Source organism: Crocuta crocuta, unplaced genomic scaffold, assembly GCF_008692635.1.
Source record: "Crocuta crocuta isolate KB4526 unplaced genomic scaffold, BGI_CrCroc_1.0 scaffold118, whole genome shotgun sequence".
Classification (NCBI taxonomy): Eukaryota; Metazoa; Chordata; class Mammalia; order Carnivora; family Hyaenidae; genus Crocuta; species Crocuta crocuta.
This window is the reverse complement of record NW_027551558.1, coordinates 14,175,868-14,199,005: the sequence shown is the minus strand read 5'-3', so window position 1 is coordinate 14,199,005 and position 23,138 is coordinate 14,175,868. Positions and strand designations below refer to the sequence as shown.

At 39.9% G+C, this 23,138-nt stretch overlaps 1 protein-coding gene across 5 annotated transcripts in view; it reads left to right on the top strand.

Annotated features, from left to right (window-relative positions):
* LOC144219212 (uncharacterized) overlaps positions 1-23,138 on the top strand; it is a 119,076-nt gene that overhangs the window by 38,032 nt on the left and 57,906 nt on the right. For 4 of the 5 annotated variants that reach the window (XR_013331340.1, XR_013331341.1, XM_077749159.1 and 1 more), the window contains exon 3: positions 20,200-20,320. The exons of the other annotated variant lie outside the window; for it this stretch is intronic. Coding sequence is in view for 2 of the 4 variants with exons in the window: in XM_077749159.1 (XP_077605285.1) it covers positions 20,277-20,320 (44 nt within the window). In the remaining 2 variants the exon portion in view is untranslated. The remainder of the gene's footprint in view (positions 1-20,199; positions 20,321-23,138) is intronic. 5 annotated transcript variants of the gene reach the window in all.

Genomic DNA, 23,138 nt, shown 5'->3' with positions numbered 1-23,138 from the left:
AGATTCCTTCCAGGATGTATATGGCAAGGCATCCTAGAAAAATGGAAGGTAAATATATGGTTAAATCAGAAGAATACTCAGGACCAGAGATAGAATGAGGATGTTAAAGAAAGGGATCTCCTGCTTCTGATGGGCTGATTGAGGGTTTTCATTTCCTAATGTGTGAAAGTGACGTAAGTAATCTGGTATTGGTAAAAAGTACTGCAAGGATGCTTTTCATTAATGCTGAATAATTAACACGATAAAAGGAAAAGATATAGACACTTGCCTTGGCAAAGTAAAAGGAACACAAATTAGAGTCATTAATGTGAATTGTTTGCCATTTGTGTTTGGCTAATATAATCACATTCAGGAATAAATGCAAGGAAATCATGGGCTCTGAAGGACAGGTAAGAGACTCGAAGAAATTCCTTTACTGGATATTTCTCTTGGGACTGCCTCTACCCTACCTTCTCCTTCCAAAAACTAAATAAGAAGTAGCTAGCTATTCCTCTTGAAAAATGATGTTTGCCCTAGAGATCCCATGGAAAGCTGACCCAGAAGGGTACAGTCATCCAACAGTTCTGTTAGAGATGATGCCAAATTAAGAAGCTCATGTGTGTCTTCCTCTTCTGCGAAGCCTTCCTCAATTTTGCCATGGTGGTCCAGGTACTCCCTATACCTCTTCCCCCACTTTGGGTGAACACAAGTCCCGCTTCAAGTGAGCCCCACTTAGGGTGAGCTTGAGTTCCACTTTGGGTGAGCCTCACTCCTCTCTTTCTCTCTGCCCCTCGTGGGATTCTCTCTCTCTCTCTGCCCTTCACTCATGCTCTCTCTCTCTCTTTCTCTGTGAAAAAAAAAAAAAAAAAAAGAAAAGAAAAGAAAAAAAAGGAAAGAAAACATGGAACACTAGGGGAAGACAGGCACTAAGGGAAGGAAGGTTGTACTGCCCTAGGGGTTGTTGTGAAACCCTTCCTGGTTAGATTCTCAGTTACCTGACTTCTTGAACCTCTTTCCTCCTTCCAATAGGTCTGAAAAACCCAGCTTTCTTTCTTTTCCTTTCTGACCTGTTCTTAGTATACTGCTTGGTTCTCATTTTCCTTCAAGAGTGGATGTGGAATGGGATGTATGCCTGTCTTGCTTTGCACCGAGATAAGTACTCAAGCCCTTTCAATTTTAGGGACTTTATTGGGGGCACCATGGGGAAACAGAAGGGGATAAAAAATAACAACATGAAGAAGTTATGAAATCTCTGAAAACCTTACACAGCATTTAGCTTTATCCTTATCTGGCACCCAGAAGTGTAGATGGATCCCTTTCTGCCTCTATGGGTGGAGCGCTCATCAGAGCTCCTCCTTCCTGCACCTCTTCCCTTCCTTATCTTGTTCCCACAGACTCCTTCCTCCCTCCCTGAAGGCCTCTCTTTCAAGATGTGTAAGTACAGTTTGGGTGTAGACATGTAGACGTTCAAGTGCTCTCAGGTCCAAGAACTCATTTACTGTCAGAGTCCTTCTAAGACATCTCTCTCAATGCCTCCCTCTTGCCACCTCAGGAGCTAGAAGCATAAAAACTGCAGATGAGGAGACCTGACATGGGGAATGGCAAAGCTAGACACTTCGGGAAGGCACCAAAGATAATATCACACTTTGTCATTTTGCTGAGGGCCCTTGGTAGCTGGTTTGAGTGCTTCTGGCCATCATCTCCAGATGAAGCATTTAATAGGCTGCTCTACGTGGGTGTTCTCTGTAAATGTGAATCTTGACACTTACAGATGTTAAGGGTGAACTAGATGAATCTTATCTGGCATAACTAGGAAGCCAGTACTTTTTCGGACAGACCAGTTACCACAGCTTGATAGTATCACATACATACAAGGACGAAACTTGGAAGCCTTGGTTTGCTAAATGCGCATCAAAAATACTAGTCATTTTTCATAGTAGAAGAGAGAGTACATCTGAAGTCAACTTTTAAAAATGTCTCCAACTCTTGAGGTGCCTGGGTGGCTCAAATAAGCTTCTGACTCTTGATGTCTGCCCAGGTCATGATCTCACAGTTTGTGAGTTCAAGCCCTGTGTTGGGATCTGTGCTAACAGTGTAGAGTCTGCTTGAGATTCTCTCTCTCCTCTTCTCTCTCTGCCCCTCCCCTGCTCGCACACTCTGTCTGTCTCTGTCTCTCTCTCAAAATAATAAAAAAATTAAAAATGTCCCCAACTGTAGGTGTGCCTAATGCCTTCAACAACAAGAAGGTCAACAAAGAGTGCAAATTGGAAACAATATTAATGTTATTTCAAAGGACTCAGAAGTAGTTAGGTAACTCACTTAGGTATATAGCTTGTTAGTAGTTAAGTCTTTAGTGATATGAAACACACTTTATGTGACAAACCTCTTGAAAGTCGCTCATATAGCTTACGTTCGAATTTATGTTTCAATAACATGGTCATAGTGTTAAGTGTCTCTCAGCATCCTCAGTGATAACTGAGACTGGTCTCCTTAGTACCTTTGATTTCTTGGCCTTCTCCCTGAGGGCAATTATACCTACATCCAGCCATAGGAGAAGAAACAAAGGCAGGTTCAGGGACCAAAAGTATTCATGATAATGGATAAAGTAATTAAAAGCATTATATATAAGTAATTCTATATCTTTAGAGTTATTTAATATGGGACATTTTTATGACATAAAACTTCTATATGGTGTGTATACTTAAAAATTGATCTTAATTTGAAAAGTAAAAACTCTGCATTGGAGTTCATAGCAGCACTCTCCACAATAGCTAAAACATAGAAAGAGCCTAAGTGTCCATCAACAGACGAATNTCTCTCTCTCTCTCTCTCTCTCTCTCAGAAATAAATAAAACATTAAAAAATTTTTTTAAAGAATAAAGGTAAAAAAAGAGAAAACCCATTGGAGAATTTTGAGAAACTCCAGATGGATTTGAACTTATTGATGGAGGCAGAGCAACAATATGACAGATTAGATCTGACTCAAGGATCCATAATTTTCAAAAGGAAATTTGAAATTATCAGATAAGCTGAATTTTATGAAAGAAGGAAAAACCCCTAGAATTTATAATTTTCTGACCATGGGTTTTGAAGAACTATTTACAAGTGTGGAACAGCTCTAAGGGTAAAGTGGGAGCAATGAACTTGATACCCTGTCCAAGACAGCTGGGCCTCCTGTTCTTATCCAGCCACATGAAAATGGTTATGGTTCCTTGGATACTCCCATGTTGTGACTTCTCCCCTCCCACCTTCCCTTCCCCCTATTATCAACCCTGGTGGGTTCTCATAACCCTGTATACCTTCCTTCTGTGGCAATTAACACAGTTTGTAATTTATTTATTTATTTGAAAATTTGATTGCCTCACTTCATCATACGCAAATTTCAAGAATAGGGACTATGACTGTTTTGTTCTGAATTGTACCTCTACCTAGTACAAGGTATCTGGTAGTAATCAGTAAATATTTTTGAACAAATGAGCCTTAACACATGTTTTTTGTTTTGCTTTTTTTTTTCTTTTTCCTTTTTTCTGCCTGGAATGTCTTTCCTCTTCTTGTTTGGCTGGTGATCTCATATTTACGTTTTCCAAAACCCACCCTGTATCACGACTCCAAAATACTGCTCCTTTAGAGGAAATTATGGCCGCCTTTCTCTGTACATCTTCTAAGTGTCTGGATTGCTGTAACCACACTCTCCTGCAATTGTTTGTTTACGTGGCTCCCGTGACAGTTAAACTGTGAGCTTTGAGTCCAGTGACTGGGTCTTATTCATCTTTTTATTCCAAGTATCTAGTGGCATTAGTAGATGCTCATAGATACTTGGAAATTGAGGTAATAGTGAAGCTTATGTTTTCTAGCCACCTCAACAAAGGAGAAGTTGTTTTAGGGGCAGTGGTGAGCTGTAGATCAACAGTTCAGTGAAGGTGCAGGACACCAGCAATGCCCCCAGTAACACTGGTGTTGTTTTCACTTACTTAAGAGACTTTCTGCTTTTCTCCCTCACTCTTGTGGCCCAAATGGAGCTTCCCAGGCCACTATCTATGATACAAGTCAAGACTCAAAGATTCTCTCTAGGTTTTTTCCTTCCAGTAGCTGAATAATAGACAGCAGTTCTTTCCTCTCTGTTGGTACTAATGTCAAGATATGAGCACAAGTCAGTCCCCACTACTTGCAGAATATAGCTGTCCCTAGAGAGAGTTCTGCCAGGATCAAGTGTCTAGTTCTAGTAAGATTTAGTTATCCCTGACCTTTAGTGGTTTGGTTTTATAAGCAAACACATTCCCTTTTGGACTAAACTGGTAAAGTTGTTATACTTAACTAGCAGGCAGAGCTCAGCTCTCTACCGCTGTTGATTTTCTTTCCTCATTCTTCCCCCAGCTTCTCCTCCAGAGACTTCTTGAACAAATAATAAAGAATATTTGTGAGATAACAAATATATACATTAATCTCTGCACCCAGTTCCTACACAGAGTTCCTGAAACCTTGGTAATTTTCTAAGTGATAAGAGTAGCAGGAATACCCTTTGTTCTAATATTTGGTCTTTGATCCCCGTTCTTGACAAAGAGTTCCTAAATCCCTTGGAATTTCCTGGGTGACAGCACTAATTCTTTGTGGACTTCTGGATGGGGGCTGGTCACCAGAATGACCAAGCCATGATCAGAAGCCTGGAATTTCCAGCCCCACCTCCCATTCTCCAGAGAAGGGAAAGGGGCTGGAAAGGAGTTAATGATTGATCGTGTGTATGTGATGAAGCCTCCGTAAAAATCCCAAAAGTATGGGGTTCTGAAAGCTTCCAGGTCAGTGAACACATCCATCTACTAGATTGTCACACAACTCAATTCCATGGGGACAACAGCTTCTACTCTGAGGACTCTCCCAGATCTTACCCTATGAATAGCCCTGGCTATTTATCTGTATCCTTTATTATATTCTTTAATAAACAAGTAATGTGAGTAAGTGTTTTCCTGAGTTCTGTGAGCCACTCTAGCAAATAATTGAATCCAGTGGGAGGAGGCCATGGGACCAGTTTGTAGCCAAGTCAGACAGAATTTGTGGGCAACCTGGGGACCTACTACTTGTGATTGGCATCTGGGGGGGGGCAGTCTTGTGGGACTGAGCCCTCCACCTGTGGGATCTCAGAGTATCTCCAGGTAGATAGGGTCAAGACTGAGTTAAATTGTAGGGCACCCAGCTGGTGTCACAGAATTGCTTCTGGGAGGAAACAAACCCTACACATCTGGCATCAGAAGTATTATGAGTGCAATGGCTGGCTGAGTCAGTAGAGCTTGCCACTCTTGTCTTGGGGTTGTATGTTCGAGCCCCACGTTGGGTTTAGAGATCACTTTAAAAATAAAACCTTAAAAAAAAAGAAGTGTGGTGAATATGGTAGTGGTGTGAGAGTAAAGGAGAAACACAGGAGAAAAGACTAGTTTTTTTTCTTAATATCCATTTGGTAGATGTCTAGTTTTCAGATAGCCTAATAAAGATGGTTCTGCCCTCCCTCCCTTTTCTCTCAAAAATCACCCTTAAACAACAAGAAAAACAAAAATGGGAAATACAGAGTTTATCTTTAATAAAATCAGGAGACAGTTGTGACTCTGAACCAAAGAGGAAGAAGGTCAAAATAAGTCCCAGGGGAGGGCCATGTTAAGGAGCTGATTCATTCCATCCAACTGCAGAAAGGCTCAGGAATGGGTGACTCCAAGTACCTGGAAGACAGAGGTGAGGCAAGGGAGTGGACTGGAGACTAATTAAGAGCATGTGAGGAACAGCTAGACCTGTAGGCTCCCATCCTCTCTACAAAGGGGCTAACTTTCCCTCACCCTCAGAGATGAGAGTAGGGTCTCTGGAGAAGCCAAACTAGAAAGTCTCAGGAAATCAGATACAGAGGAGAGCTGGCAGTGAACACTAGAGTCTGAAAAGAGGAAAGTGAGAACCTCAGTGCCAAGTTCTAATGGCACTTCCTCCCTGCCTTCTTCCCATAGGAGAAACTCAACACTGTTGGAGAAGAGACCTACCTATACTAAAATTAGGAATACCAAATGAAAAATTTGGCTAGCCACCTTCTTGTATTACAGTTTACCAGAAGATACCACCCCCTCAAATAAACAGCTTCCAAATAGCTTTTAAGTGTCTCATTTTAGTTATAAATGGATAGACATAGATCACTGGAGATCTGAGGAAAACCTCCAGTATGGAAGTTAGAAACCAGAACAATAACAACTCAGAGGAGCAAAACACCTTTCAGAGAGGAAAAAAAAATCATTCCAAGGTACTGAGGATAAAAAATAACAACAGACTTCTCAACAACATTGAGAGATAGCAGCTAAGGCAGTAATATCATTAAAAGTTTGAGTAAGGGGCACCTAACTGGCTCAGTAGGTTAAACGTCCAACTTCAGCTCAGGTTGGCCTCGCAGTTTGTGAGTTTGAGCCCTGAATCTGGCTCTGTGCTGACAGCTTGGAGCCTGGAACCTGCTTCAGACTCTGTGTCTTCCTGTCTCTGCCCCACCCCCTCTCGCTCTCTGTTTCTCTCTCAAAAATAAAATAAACGTTAAAAAATAAATAAACCTAACTGGCTCAGTCAGTGGAGTATGAAACTCTTAATCTCAGAACCCTGAGTTTGAACCCCACGTTGGGTATAGAGATTAATTAAAAATAAAATCTTGGGGAAAAAAAGTCTGAGTAAAAGTTATTTTCAACCTAGAATAATACACCAACCCACCCAAACAAATCATTGAGTATGTGTGAGGATAGGATATATGCATTTTCATACATTGAAAATCTCAAAAAGATATCCCTTTCACATATCCTTTCTCAAGAAATCACTGGATGATATATTCTACCAAATGAAGAAATAAACCAAGAAAGAACACAGTAGACCCAAAGAAGAGGGGATACAGGAATAAGGCATAGGGCTTCTCCATAATGATGGCAAGATGAAGTCCCAGTAGGCCTCAGATAGACTAGGTGATGTGACAGGCCCCAGGAGTAACCCATGTAGGGGCTGCTGGGTGACTCAGTCAGTTGAGTGTCCAACTCTTGAGACTTGATTTTTGGCTCAGGTCATGATCCCAGGGTTGTGGGATCAAGTGCCTGCATTGTGCTTGGCACTGAATGTGGAGCCTGCTTAAGATTCTCTCCCTCTGCCCTTCTCCACTGCTCATTCTCTTTCTCTCAAATTAAAAAAATAAATTAAAAAAAAAGAAGTAACCCTTATAAATTAAGTGGGATGGAGGGTTACAGGAAGGGCCCTGTCAGGGCAGAACAAAATGGAGCTACCAGGATTATCTAATAGGTTTTTTCATGTGAGAATTTTTTCTGAGAAGCATTTTATAGAACTGTTGGTGGGTTCAGAAACATAATTTATTCAATGAAATCTGAGCAAATGACCAAACAGAGGCAGTTATCAATTTCAGAACAATCTAAAAGGCCTCCAAGAAAGAAAATACAATCACTGTTCTTGACTCATCAGCAAACAGTACTTGAAGTTATATTAATTAATACTAAATATGGATTTAGTAAAAAAATGTGTTACAACTATGTTGGAGGGATGGGTGAAGTGGAAGGGGAAGAGTAAGAGTGCTAATCACCTCACCTGCAATGAAAAGAAATCAATAGATAATATCTAACTCAGTGACTAGAGAGGAACACATACAGAGAAACTTGGAGGCAAATAGAAACAACAATAAAAGCTGGAAATGATTGTGTCTGTAATATAGGATGGTGAGGGTAGGGCAGAGCTGTGTGAAAATACTGTTGGTTTTTTTGTTACAGGCTTTTTGGCACTACCTGACCTTTTAAATTATGTACATACATTGCTTTGATCAGTAAAAGTTTGTTTAAAAACACTGAGGAGCACCAAATTATTAGACAGCTATGTGTTGCATTTTAGCTCTGCCTCTTATGCCTGAAGGACTGAAGATGTGCTCAGAGAGCCAGTCAGAGGACAGGTGATGAGGCCTTGTGTGCCAACCCCAAGAACTTGAATTTTATTGTACAGCGAATGGAGTGGCTTCAGGGACCTTAAACAGTGGAACAATGGTATCAGACATGGTCTTAGAGCATTAGCTTCCTAGACCTCGTTGGCTTGGGGAGGACTATAATGCCATTTTTTCCCCGTCAACATTTTATTATGAAAAATTTCAAATGTTTTAGCTACTAGCTTTAAATTTGTTTATTTATTTTACCATGTTAAAAGTTGAATTTAATTTACTGTTTTACTTTTTTATTATACATTATTAAATTATTATAAATTACTTAAATTTACTATGAAATTTTTTGAGAAAAATTGAATTATCGAGTGAACATCCATATGACTGCCTAGATTCTACAATTAACATCTTACCAGATTTACCTTCTCACATAATGATCCATCTACCTTCCCTCTGTGTACCCATCAATTCATCTGATATTTTTGGTACATTGAGAGAAATCAATATATTTCCTCTCAACACTTCAGCATGTATATCATTTAAGAGCGATCTTTTTACAGAAGGCGAAAGCATAGACTAAGGGATCAGACAGACCTGCTTCAATCTCAGATTATAATTTTGATATTATATTATTGAATATGCCAATAGATTTGGGGGTCTTCATTTTGAAAAAAGAGTAAAATTATTAAGTATTTATTCCTTGACTTTCAGTAGCACAAAATTTCATCTGCATTGGTATAACCTACTTTTTAAAAAATATTCTTCAGTAACTTAAACATCTACTTTACCAATTAAATAATTACCCCCCTGGTAATTACCAGTTTCCAATACTAATTCTGGATTATTAGCCTTCATATGTCAACCTCGGAGATCCTAGAATCTTGATCATTTCCTCCACCAAAGAGGAGAAGGAATGGGACTCTCAGAGACCAGCACAAACATACTGGCAGAGAGAGTCTGTCTAATTTTCCTGTGGAATAAGCTTAGATCTTGGAAGATGATAGAGTTTACTCAGAATAAGAAATGAGCTCTTAGATGCCTTTGGGAACACTAATTGCAATGAGTTAATAATATATCTTTAACATTTTTCAACAAATTTTCATCGAGGAAGATCTTATCAAAATACCACAAACTCTTGATTTTGGTTAGTCCTGTCAATCACTTGTGTAATAAATGGATTCGGCTTTAATAACTTCAGGAAATGGAAGCTTATTTATTCAACCACTGTCTCTTGATTCTAGGATGCAAAGATGCAGGGATCTTGTCCTCAAGGTGTTCTCTCTAGTGGGGAATAATAAAAATCATGACAACTCAAAATAATATACAGTAGAGAGTGATAAATGGCATAACAGATGCTTAAGATGTAATAGGATCAAGGCATAGAAGTGGGACCAGCCTTTGTGGAGAGGAGGTTGCTGTCAGGGATCACGGAAGCCTTTCAGAGAATGCCATGCTTATGATGTAAAGGAAAGGCCTTGAAAAACCTAACCTGACATAACTTGTGTTTTCAAACTGTTTTATTTAATGCAAATGTCTTTTCATAACTTCTCTTCATTTATTCGACATCTACTGGGGACTGCTCTGTGCCAGGCACTGACTGGCCTACGTTCTAAGAACACAGCAGTGAACTGGGCAGATATTTGCCCACAGTCTGAAAGTGAGACTGACACTGAGGAAGTAAGTGTAAGTGTGAAGAATATTGTGTTAGAGAAAGAGCAGGGTCGGTAACAGAGGTGACTGGCCCTAGCTCAGGGGAGAGGCTTGAGCACAGAGCTAAGCACTTTATATGTTTGCCTGGTCAGTGCAATTTCTGTCTTCTCTTTGAAAGTAGAGTTATACTCACAGTTATTCTGAATCCTCTACAGGGCCTACCCCAGGGACAGGGGATGTGGTTAGCAGCTCAGAACTTATGGCCTGCTTGGGTTTTTTCTTTTATGCTTGAGAAGGCACCTCTGGGTCTTCACCATTCTGAAAATAATCTGTAGTTTTGTAGAGTGCCAGAGACAGTTCTGATTATATTCTTCCAAAGAGTTTTTACTGAGTGTTTATTAAAGTCTTGCCTGGTTAAGAAGGACATGAGACTACAGGTCCTGAGATCACTTGCTTTCATGTTGCAAAAGTTCTGTGCTTAAACTAACTGTAGCCAGCAATCTTACAGATGCCTCTCATTGGTCACTGCAGGAGAGTTATTCACTGTAGTTTTTATGGAAGATGGATAAGAGGTGCCATCGCTAGATGTCAGGGATGGCATTTCATAGAAGCTCTTCAGCTTACCAATTTCCACCTTACAAAATCAGACAGTATAACCAAAGCCTGTGCCAGACCAAAAGCCAGTTAACTGCCCATCAAAGATGGCATCAGTAGGAGCTAATGTATTACAAGAATTTCCTGTTACAGTTGTATACTTAATAGGTGTTTGAGAAATTCATTGAAAACAAAGTCAGCTGTCCAAAATCCCAGAAACAAAGATACAGCATCAGAGCTGGAAGGGATCTTAGTGGTCATCTTGTCTAGGCTTTGCCAACCAGTACATTTGAAAGCTTTCTGGTATCTTTAACCAAGATATTAACCAAGATGAACTTCTTCTGCTCTGTCAACATCTCTCCATTTTCCTGGAACCCCCATCAAAGAGTATATCTATCTTGACAACCCCATGGCCATATCCCTCCTTTACTTCTCACATCCATGCAGTGGCTGCGATGTTCGCACCCAACCCAAACCTGCTCTTTCTATAGGCTTAGTCAATGGCAGCTCAATGCTTCTAGTTGCTCAGGCTAACGATTTGGATATCATTCATGACGATTTTACTTTCTTCCACACCTGATATCCATTTTATCAGACAATCTTGATTCTACCTTCAACCTATCTAGAATATAACTTCAGCTGCTGCCTTCCCAATCCAAGCCACCATTAACTTCCCCTGAATTATTGTAGGAGGCTCCTACTTGATGATGGCATTTCTACCTTTTCTCTTTCCAGTCTTCTCAACAGAGCAGACAAAATGATCCCTTTAAAACCTAAGTCAGGTCTTGTTATTTCTCTACTCAAAGCCCTCTAGAGGCTTCTCTCTCACATAGTGTACATGCCAACGTCCTTACCATGGCCTCAAATGCCTTGCATGATGGGAGCTCTTCCCGCCCTCCTCCTACTTCAGTCACACATATGGCACTTTCCCACCTCAAGAACTTTGTACATGCAATTCCCTTGGCCTCCACTTCTTCCTGCAGGGCTCCTCCTCTCTCTGCCTGCAATTCTCTGCTCAAATGTTGCATATGAGTGAGGCCTTCACCAGCCACCATATAAAAATTAGCAACATCCTTTCCCTTCTCCCAAACCTTTCTTTTCTCCCTTCTCTGTTGTTCTCCAGACCATCTACCATAATCCAATAGACTATGCTTTGCTTTTCTATATATTTATTGACTGTCTCCCCCTAAGCTTCATGAAAGGGGGTTTTATCTTGTTTGCCTCCATATTTTCAACACATAGAACTGTGCTTATCATCTACTATCTAATAAACACTTGTCTGATAAATAATACATAAATTGTAGCTTTATTGCTACAAAATGTTATTACTAATATTGTTATAATTCAGATTTTTCTTTTGTTAGCAGGCTAACTTCTATTCACCCTTCAAGACTACTTAGGAATTCCAAATTCTAAAAAGCTTTCCCTTCATCTCCACAACTGTGTTAGAAGTGTCTTCCCTGAGCTCCCATAGCAACCTGAATACGTCTCTATCAGATAATTCATCATATGACAATGTCTGTTTCCCTGGGACACTTTCCCAGCACTGGACTGTGAGCAGGGCATAGTATCTTTCTTCTGAACTTCCCAGGGCTTCACACAATATTTAGCACATGTTAAGTAAGCCTATAGATGTTCTAAGGAAGGAAGGAGGGAGGGATAAAAATAAAAAGGAAAGAATAAAGGAAAGAATGGATGGAAGATAGGCTATGAATTTCATTTCTAATTTGAAAAAGAACCCTTACAGGGGTGCCTGGGTGGCTCAGTCAGTTAAGAGTCTGACTTCAGTTCAGGTCATGATCTCATGGTTCCTGAGTTCAAGCTCCAATCAGGCTCTGTGCTGACAGCTCTGAGCCTCCTTCAGATTCTGTGTCTTCTCTCTCTCTGCTCCTCTCCTGCTCACGCTCTATCACTCTCTCTTTCTCAAAACTAAATAAACATTAAAAGTTTTTTAAAAATAAAGTAAAAAAGAACACTTTACAAATTTAGTTAACACACTTCAGGAATCAAGCAGACCTCCTTTTAAAAAAAAATTGGGGGGGCACCCAGGTGGCTGAGTCAGTTAAGCATCAGACCTTGGCTCAGGTCATAATCTCACGGTTCATGAGTTTGAACTCCACATCAGGGTTGGGATCCTACATCTTGCTTGGGATCTTCTATCTCCCTCTCTCTCTGTCCCTATCCTGCTCATGCTCTCTCTCTCTCATAAATAAATAAACATAAAAAAAATTAATGGTGGTAAAGTACATAGAACTAAAATCTTACCATCTTAACAGTTCTCTGACATTAGTAAATTCACATTTTTATGCCTTCATTACCACAGCCCACCTCCAGAACTTTTTTTGATTTGTGAAACTGAATCTATGTACCTGTTAAACACTAATTCCCCATTTCCCCCTTACCATAGCGCTTGGCAACCACCATTCTATTTTTTATCTCTAAAAATTTGACTTCTCTACATACCTCCTGTAGGTAGAATCACATAGTATTTGTTCTTTTATGACTGGTTTATTGCACTTAGCATAATTTCCTCATAATGACCATGTTGTAGGATGTGTCAGAATTTAATAGCTTTCTTAAGGTGGAATAATATTCTATTGAATGTATATACCACATTTGTTTGTATCCATTCATCTGTTGCTGGGTACTTGGTTTGTTTCTATCTTTTTACTATAATGAATAATGTTGCTGTGAACAGGGGTGTCCAATGATCTATTTGAGTTCTTGTCTTCACTTCTTTTTGTGTATATACCCAGAACTAAAATTGCAGAATTATATGGTAATTCTTTTTTCTTTTTAAACTTTTTTGATGTTTGTTTATTTTTGAGAGAGAGAGACAGAGACAGAGCACGAGTTGGGGAGGGGCAGATAGAGAGGGAGACACAGAATCTGAGAAGCAGGCTCCAGGTGCCCCTGGTAATTCGGTTTTTAAATTTTGGTGGGGGGCGCCTGGGTGGCTCAGTCAGTTAAATGTCCGACTTGGGCTCAGGTCATGATCTCACGGTTTGTGGGTTCGAGCCCCGCGTCAGGCTCTGTGCTGACAGCTAGCTCAGAGACTGGAGCCTCCTTCGGATTCTGTGTCTCCCTGTTTCTCTGACCCCCTCCCCCCCCACCGCCGCCGCTCGCACTGTCTGTCTGTCTATCTCTCTCTCAGAAATAAATAAAACATTAAAATTTTTTTTTTTTAAATTTTGGTGGAACTGCTGTACCTTTTGAAAAGCAGCCATGCCTGTTTACATTCTGGGAACGGGTACAACATTATCTCTATTTTTTCTCCACATTCTCACTGACACTTTTTCTTTTCTTTCCTTTTCTTCTCTTTTCTGCCTGCCTTCCTTCCTTCCTTCCTTCCTTCCTTCCTTCCTTCCTTCCTTCCTTCCTTTTCTTTCTTCCTTTCAATAGAAGCCATCCTAATGGGTGTGAGATGCTGCAGCCTTAAAATCTAAGTACATCTGCAAACACATTTAATCTCCCAGTAGTGGGTCTTTAGCCTGAAAGGCAGCCAGTGTTACTGAGGTGAACTTCTGGAATTTGTTCAGCTGCACAGACACTTATTCCTCTCCCTCCATCTGCTTATTCCTAGCAGAGCCCCGCCAGCCACTTTTGAGTTGCTTCAGTGGTATAAATTCTCTCAATTCCTGGTGCCCAGCTGCTCAGCGGCATTCAATATATACTTTGAACCTTAGTTTCCTCTCTTCACAAAAGGCAATTGATGGGGACCTATACATGGTTTACTTGAAGGAAAGAGATAGCATAAAAGTAATAAGCAGGATGAATGAGTTATAAAGTAAGACAGTGAGGGCAGATTCTATAGACTCCTTGTAGTACCAGCACAACAAAGCTAAGTGAAGGAACGAACACCTGGAAGGCCTCCTCCCCCCACCACATCCCACATTACCTCATCAGCCAGCCCCTCACCTGCCCCCTCGAGTCCTGTTCTGTTCTTAGGAAGATTCGATGTTAGATCATTTCTCCCTTATTGCAGACAATTCTAAAAGTATTTCCAAAAACTTATGTGTAGGCTAATGGAAGGGGAGCTATGATTTAAACATTTTATTTTATTTTATTTTATTTTAATGTTTTATTTATTTCTAGAAGAGAGAGAGAGAGACAGCGTGAGCAGGGGAGGGTCAGAGAGAGAGGGAGTCACAGACTGAAACAGGCTCCAGGCTCTGAGCTGGCAGTCAGCACTGAGCCCGACGCGGAGCTATGATTTAAACATTTTAATTTCACAATTAACTGTTACTTTTGGCAAGTCAGTAAACCTCACTACACCTGTTTTCTTAGCTTTGAAATGAAACTATTGGGGGGTGCCTGGGTGTCTCAGTCGGTTAAGGGTGTGACTTCAGCTCAAGTCATGATCTGGTGGTTCATGAGTTCAGTGTTCGAACCCCATGTCAGGCTCTGTGCTGACAGCTTAGAGCGTGGAGCTTGCTTTGGATTCTGTGTGTGTGTGTGTGTGTGTGTGTGTGTGTGTGTGTCTGCCCCTCCTCCACTTGCGCTCTGTCTCTCTCTCAAAAATAAACAACAACAACAAAAGTTTAAAAATAAAATTAAAAACAAAAAGAAATGAAACTATTGGACAAGAAGTCTTTAAGGAACATGCCAGCTCAAAATTTTAATTCCAAAATTTTCAATGATCCAAAAAATATTTCCTTTTATTTTAGAAATGTTTTATATATATCAAAACAATTCTGTCTTATTCTGCCCTCAGTGGCAACCTTATTTATGTTGAGTAGCTGCGAAAACTCAGAATCAGGTGCTTGTTGCTATTTATTCTCTGCCAGAAAATTGTAAATGTGTATGTCTGCATTTGCAGAGAGATGTGACTTCTCAGTCATTTGCCCTCTTATCCACCATCACCTCCAAATGTTTCTTTTCTAAAAGCACATACAAAAATGTCACTGAATTAGATGTAAATATAAAATGTTACCTAGAAGCAAACATCATATCAAGTGTGTGCTCCGTGGTATTCAAAGGCTGTAATTGCTCACCCAGCACTCCCTTTTTTACTCACTCACTGTCAAATTCATGTTGTAAACAATGTAAAAAGAGACAAAATTCAGAAATGTCATCAACTCCCACAATATCACCATGATTGAAAGGTATTAAGCCTGTTATTGTTATGGGGCCAGCTGTTTTAATGGGTTTCCCAGCTTGTTGAGAATCATTTCAGAATAGTGAGTCAAGGAGTATGAAACCTGGAATCACCCAGTTCATTCGTTCGTTCTTTTTCTTTCTTTCTTTCTTTCTTTCTTTCTTTCTTTCTTTCTTTCTTTCTTTCTTTCTTTCTTTCGAGAGCATGCAGGGAAGGGGCAGAGAGAGAGGGAGAGAGAGAATCCAAAGCAAGGTCCATGCTGTCAGCACAGAACCCAGTGCAGGGCTCGATCCCACAAACTGGGAGATCATGGCCTGAGCGGAAATCAAGAGTCAGATGCTTAACTGACTGAGCCACCCAGGCGCCCCACCCAGTTGTTTCTGACACCTCTCAATTCATGTTACTGGGCATTTTTTAGAATAAGCTCTGCCTACCTGCTAGTCAATAAAAATAGTTTATTGAAAATAACTCTTATACATATTCATTCATTCATTCTGTGTTCTGGATAAACTTTTAAAAGGTTACACATGCTGCCTCTGAGTTGCTGTGTGTTCTCAGGTTTATCAGTAGTTGTTACCACATGCAGAAGAGAATCTCATAGATAATTCTTAGTTTTTAAACCCCTTTAACACTTAATACTTTGGCAGCATACAGCATACATGATAGATATAAATCAAGTAACTTACTTGAATGATTCTAAAATAAAGTTTGCAGTTTCTCTAGGTTAAAAGTCCATGTTATCAGGACTCTGGGGTGGCTCATTCAGTTGAGCATCCAACTTCGGCTCAAGTCATGATCTGGTGGTTTGTGAGTTCGAGCCCCGCATTGGACTCTCAGAGACTGGAGCCTGCTTTGGATTCTGTGTCCCCCTCTCTGCCCCTCCTCCACTCACATTCTGTCTGTCTTCCCTCTCTCAGAAATAAATAAAAGCCATTGAAAATTTTTTTAAAAATAAAAGTCCATATTATCAATTATATCTTTTGAATTTCAGTTGCAGGAAATAAATCACCATCTATTTTGAGCAGAAAGCATTTAATTCAGAAAATTAGGGAATTATTAGGGAGGCTGATAGGAGTGAGATAAGCTGGGTTCTTTCTAATGATTCCCAGAACATCGCCACTGACCTGTTCTGCCAGAGGAGTGCCACACTCAGGAGGGTAAGAAATCGGAGCCTACTCTGGAAGGGTTGAGTTTAAGAACGCATTTGCGATCCAGGCAGAAAGTCAGGAAGCTGCCACTACAGCTGCCTTTTGACTTCTGTGAAGCTATTCTCTGGACACCAGGATGCTGTTGCAGAAAAACCCAATAATTCCATGACCATGACTGTCAGGAGCACGGAAGAACTTGAGAAGGTGGTACCGACCCTCTTCTGCTTTGCCAATCTTGCATAATGCACTGGATTGGTACACTCTGTTTCACACCCAGAACCAGCTGCAAGGGAGTAGAAGTGTGGGATTTTTTTAAACACAGATAAGCATTAATTATTACAAAAGTGATTGTAGAAGTATTACGAAGGCAAAACACAGACTCTAATAAGAACACATAACAGGGTGGTCTGACTTTGTTTGCAAGGGTCAGAGACATTTTTTCCCCTTGTATTTTTATAATAAATTGTATAGTCTCTTCTGTACCTTGCCTTTTGCATTTAATAGAATATCTTAGATATTATTATGTATCAACACATAATGAGCTTTTACATTTTTTTTTTTAATAACTGCAAAGCATTCTACAGAGTAGATGTCCATAATTTGTTTTACTATTCCCGTCTCATTGGACACTGGGGCAGTACCCGGTACTTTGGTATCACAAATGATGCTATGGTGAAAGGCCTTGTATTTACATAATTCCCCATGTGTACAAGAATACACATAGGATGAATTTCTAGAAGTAGAACTCCTTAATCAGTGGGCATGTTGTTTCTAATTTCGTTGTCATTTATAATTGTTTCAATGAAAAAATATTTTATTTTATCCATTAGTTCATTTTTGAATAGTTAATACACACAGGGTAAAAAGATAAATAAAAAGGAACACAAAAGTAGGGAGTGGAAAGCAGATTTCCTTCATAATGCATCCAGAGATATTCTATGTATACACAAGCACATAGACACACACATATCCATATATATATATACATACAACGTATGAACATATACATTAATGTGCAGAATTTCTCTTCTTTGGGCCAATAATTTTTTTCTGCATATAGTGTATGGGGGTCAGGAGAGTTTTGCCAAGACACAGAGACCTCAGACTTCAGTGTAGCATTGTGTTAGAAACAGTGCTTCATTATTGTCTCATTTAGTGTCAGTGCATGGGTGTTCACTATGCTGGTGCAGTCACCTGCAGGCAAGGATGGCCATGGATACAGGCCCTCCACAGTCTTCCATCTCAGATTTTCTAACAAGATCTTCTGTGTTTTGTGTAGAGTAGTCATCATGGGGTCCGTCTTCTATATAATCTGACAGTTCCCTCTGCCCTTCTCCTGGTTGAATCTGCTCTATCATGTGGCCCCTATATATATATTTTTCTTGCTTTACTCAATTTGGTGGATCATGTTTTGCAACAGTTTTCTGTAAAAGGGTCCATGGAGGGCACATTTTTTGAGATCTTGAACGTCTGAAAATGTTTTTATTCTACTTTCCCACTTGATTGATAAAGTGACTAGATATAGAATTCAGATTTGGAGGCTTTGCTCTATTGACTTCTGGTTTTTAAGTGCTTGCTATTGAGAAATCTGAAGCTCTTCCGATTCCTGTGATGTGACCAATTTTTTAGTAGGATTTTATCTTTGTTCCCAGTGAAACTTCACAATGACATGCCTCTGCATGAGTCTAATTTTAATCCATTCTCTTACACATCCAGTGGGCCCTTTCATTCTGAAAACCCTGAGTATTCTCTTGAATTATTCATTGCTGCTTTCTTTTCCTGTTATTTAGATGTTGGATCTCCTAACTGGGTTCCACTTATCATTTCTCTCCTCTTTTCCTTCTTGTGGTCTTTTGCTGTTTTCTGGGAAATTTCCCCAACTTCATCTTCCAAAATTTCTTTTGAGTTTTTTTCAATACTGTTATCATGTTTTCAATTTTAAACAGCTCTTTTGTTGTTGTTCTTTGAATTTTTTCATAAAATTCATTGAATAGACTCTTCTCATTTCCCTAAGGATATTGATATAGTATTTTCATTTTTTATTTTTTTAAAGTTTATTTGTTTTCAAGAGGGGGGGCAGGGGAAGGGCAGAGAGAGAAAGAGAATCTCAAGTAGACCCTGCACTGTCAGCACAGAGCCCAATGTGGCACTTGAACTCATAGAACTGTGAGATCATGACCTGAGCAGAAATCAAGAGTTGGACGCTTAACTGACTGAGCCACCCAGGTGCCCTGATATAATATTTTAAAAATATGTTTTATTTTTCCTAAAAGGGCTCTTTCTTCTAAGTTGCTTTTTTTCCCTATATGTTTGCTTTGTTCTTCATCTGACATGTTAGAGTCTTTCTTCAGATGTCTGGTAATTAGTTGTCTGTTCATGATTTAAAGTGGGGGACTAGAGGGCACCTGGCTGGCCTAGTGAGTAGAGCCTGAGATTCTTGATCTTGGGGTTGTGAGTTCATGCCCCATGTTTGCTGTAGAGCTTACTTTAAAAAAATTTTTTTAATAAATTAAAAAATAAAAAGTAAATAAAGTGAAGGACTAATTTTCTGGGGTATTGGAATTATTCCATATCGTGTTAGGGGTTTGACTTACACAGATGTGTGCATTTACCAAAACTACTCAAGTACGTTTAAGATGTGTGCATTTCAATACTGTATATATAAATTCTATAGCATATAAATAAAAATATCTCTTAAATAAAACTAAAAGCAAGTGAGGAATGAAAACACTAGAAGCTCTAATAAGCAAGTGGGTAGGACTAACCAAGCTATAGGTTTACTTTTGGGACAGGACCCAGGCCTCAGTGGGGCCTGGCACTCCTAGGCTGACTCTCTATCTCTGTAAGGAATAAATCCCAGGCTCTGCTAGGATAAAGGAGGGCAGTTACCTGCGGTGTGGAAGAGGGGAGGCGTTCTTAGGACCTGCCTGCTTCTCAAACATTTTTTACCCAATCCTCCTCATTTTGGCATGATGTCCCCGCACTACAACTCCAGTTGTAGTTTACTGTAATTACTATATTACTCGTATTACTAATACGAGTTCTTGAACCTTCTGAGAATACTGCAGTGTAAATTGGTTTTTTCTCTGCTTCCTCACTGCCACTCTCCAGGTTCCAAAATATTATTGTTCTTGCCTCCTTGTTTTCACAGCCCCAGAAGGTTTATGTATTTTTTTAAAATAAGTCTCTTTATTGTACTTTTTGTAGGGTTTGAAGAGGAAGAAAAGTTAGATGTGTATTCAGTCTTGGGAGTCAGGAAATCAGAAACGTACTTTTTGAGAGATGCTTAGTATCTCTCTGAAGGGAAGATTAAAAAGTCCCTTTCCTTGGACCTCTCTCTGGGTTCATTCATCCAGTTCAGGAACAATCTCTCCTGTATGTCCTGTAACCTAAGAACTAAATGATAAAATTAACCACCCACTACATACCTTATAAGAAATAGTAAGGAAGAGGGGGTACTGGTTATTTAATTATGGGTGTGTGAGGAAGAAAATATGGGTGGCTGCTATAGTCTTACTTTCTGCATCTGGTCACGAGGCCACAGTTGGTATTTATAATTTCCTTCCTTTGTACCAGCAATTCAGCTGTTTGGGGTTCATTTTGTCTGTTAATTCAATTAGTGGCAGGGCTAGACATTTCAGACTGCCAACAAAAATTTTTTAAATGGGTCCTCCTTTTTCCTTTGTTATTTTCAAAATGCAAATCTCCAGCTTCTGGCTTTGCAGGGATAGTGTTGATTATTATTGATTCCTATGAAGAGAGAAAAGCAAATAGGTCACGTGTTATACTTTTCTGTGTAGATGGACTCTCGAGTGAAAATCACAGCTTGACAGCTGAGCACTTCTAGAAAGTTAAGCAAAAGTGGATCCATTTATCAATGGAAAGAAGATGGACATGCCTTGGATTGAAGACTAGAAAGCGGTAAGGCTGCCATTGTTTGTTATCCAGCTTGTGAAGGTTGACCTTGTGTTCAGGAAAATCACCAGCCTCAATCCAGAGATGATCAGCAGGGGTAATTCGAAGCAGAATTAACGTTGTCCTCAAAAAGCAAATTGAGAAGGGTAGTAAAACTTGTTTTGGTGCTCTCCTTCCTCCCTCACCAGCCTCAGCTTCCCCTTCTCTCCCTGGCCTGCATTGCATTTGTACCAATCACTACTAAAACATTGGCTGTTTACGTCTTCTGATAAAATATTGGTATAACTGCTTCAAGAGATATTTGCATTTCAATTAAAGTATTCATCAAAATAGAAAACATTTCAAAATTAAAAAGAGTAGAACTTTACTGATAGAATAGTAGATGATGGGATTAATCTGCCCCACACCCACTTGGATTTTGACAGAAGTTTCCATTTGCCTATAAAGCCATTCCACTGAATTGATCTCTAATATAGATTATAATTAGTGATGGGATAGGTTATATCCACATCTCCTCATGTCTGGCCCACATAAAGGTGACTTTATTAATTTATAGTTCTATTACTATTAAGCTCAGAATATGGGGGTGGTGGTTAACTTGAATGTTTAAGACATAGTGCTCTAGTCTGTCAATACAGATTGTATCTCGGACCATCTAAACGTTTTCCAAATTCATATATGGTCACTAGGAGAATTGGCTCAGGAGCCAATGGTAATGCCCCTGGGTCCCTTTTATCTGGCAATATAAAAACTCTTCTTGGTGCTCTTTTCACATTGGGAAACTCTTCAGCAAGTTTGAGTTGAGAAACCAGTGATGAGTGAGCAAAAGGCAAGCTGAGGGCGAAACATATGTGACATTCCTCAGGCACACCTGGCTGCTCAAAAAGATAGTAAAGGGAAAAACAAGTGCTTAACTAATAGAGATCACAGCCATGCAAGACATGAGTCTCCATCAGTTTGCAACTGTCTTAATGATTTACAAGAAAAAAGCAATTTTGTCAATAGCCAAACCTCCAGAAACCTATAGACTCAATTTCCCGAGACCCTAACATTACCCTCCCCTCTGTAGGATAGAAAATCTTAATAATCAGTCACCCCTCATACTTATAATGCAGCTCTTTCTGCCAAAGGGGCCTGACCTCATGCTACAATTAACCACATTTTTGCACCAAAAGCATTTCAAGAATTCTTTCCTGGCCATTGGCTCCTGAACCCCACTTCAAATTATGATAGAAGAAGATAGGATTCAGTAGGCAGAGAAGGAATGATTATGACCTGAGATTTCTGGGTAGGGAAAAACCACTTATTTGGAACAATGTTGGGAGTGTCTGACCACAGCAAACCCCCTCAGGTGTAAGGTTCCTCTTAAGAATGTAATAGACACCACCTCTCAGGTATCCCTCAGGAATTTGACAAAAGAGCTAAATATGGCCATAGAACCCATCAGGAATGGATAACCCAGTACCTAGAGGTATCAAGCCAATAAGGGTAGATAGAACCTGAGAAGGAACCAGGAGGAAGAGAAAAGGGGAGGGCTAACCAGAAGACAAGGACGCTTGCCTATAGTCCTAGAGCATTCACTTTCAAATGTCCTGTCTCTGTAAAGAGAGTTTCCCTACTGTTTGTTTTTTCTAACCTTATACTCTAATATACTTTTGCCTGCTGCTCATTTTGTGTTCACCTCTTCATTCTTCGAAGTGGCGAGACAACGAATCCCTGGTATTGTGGTAAAAAAATCCTGCAACAAAACCACATCACAAGTGCATTTTAGGTGTTATCAGGGGAGCAAGAATTAATGTCCCTTCAAGGTCCTTCTATCCGGACTAAGAATCAAATTGACATGAGACAGATTAGCAGGAGAAAAAAGAATTTAGTATTGTATATACAGGGAAGTCACACAAACATGGAAATTCCAAAGACAGGCAAGCAAAGTGAGGCATGTATGTACTCCTGAACTAAGGAGGAGTAGGGGTCTAGGACTTCAGAGGAAAGGAATGTAATTTACAGAAAAATGAAAAAGAGTAAATGTTTGGTAGACAAATGTTTGTGGGCTATTCAAAAACAATGGGACATAGAGAGGGCTTGGATGAAATAGGCCTTGCTAGGTTACTCCCTGTCTACTATACCTACTTCATGTCTTGTCATTATTTATGGTGATAACTCTCTTCCTGGAGTAAGCCCTCTATCTAAATTCTTTTTGGGCAGTTGACAGGGAGATAAGGAGCTTTTACTATTCTGTTGGGTTTTTATTGCTTTTTAACTTAAAATAGTCTTCATGCCAAAGTGGCCCAGCCTACCATTGGGGCAGCCTGCCGTTGGCTCCTACAGTATGAAGTAGTCTGTGTTAACATTGGGAATTTTCTGGGGAAAAATAGGCAAATATTAAGTAATGCCCTTAATTACTTATAGGGCCCAAAAAAAGGAATGGTAAAGTATAAAAGGGTTACTTTAGGTTTGCTTTAGGGAAAGGAGATAGATGAAAGCTCTGGTGTTCCTTGGGAGAACTAAAGTGCACACAGATCTTGGTCAAGTGAAAGGATGCCTCTGAGACAGAATAGGAACTGGGCTTGGGCCTCCTCAACCTTGACTGTAAAATCTAGTGTTCTTGGGCTGCATTCATAAAGACAAAAACCCTCAAACTCTTGTCTCTTGAGTATGCCTTCTTGCAGGAATGAGAAGGAAGGATGCTTACTACAAAGACTGGCAAAGACTGGACCAAACCAGTCTGTGCCAAGGTGGACCCCAGCGCTAACCTTTCACCAACTTTCCCCCTCATTATAATACTAAAATTTACGCCCAGGAGTAGAGGTTTAACATGCTAATT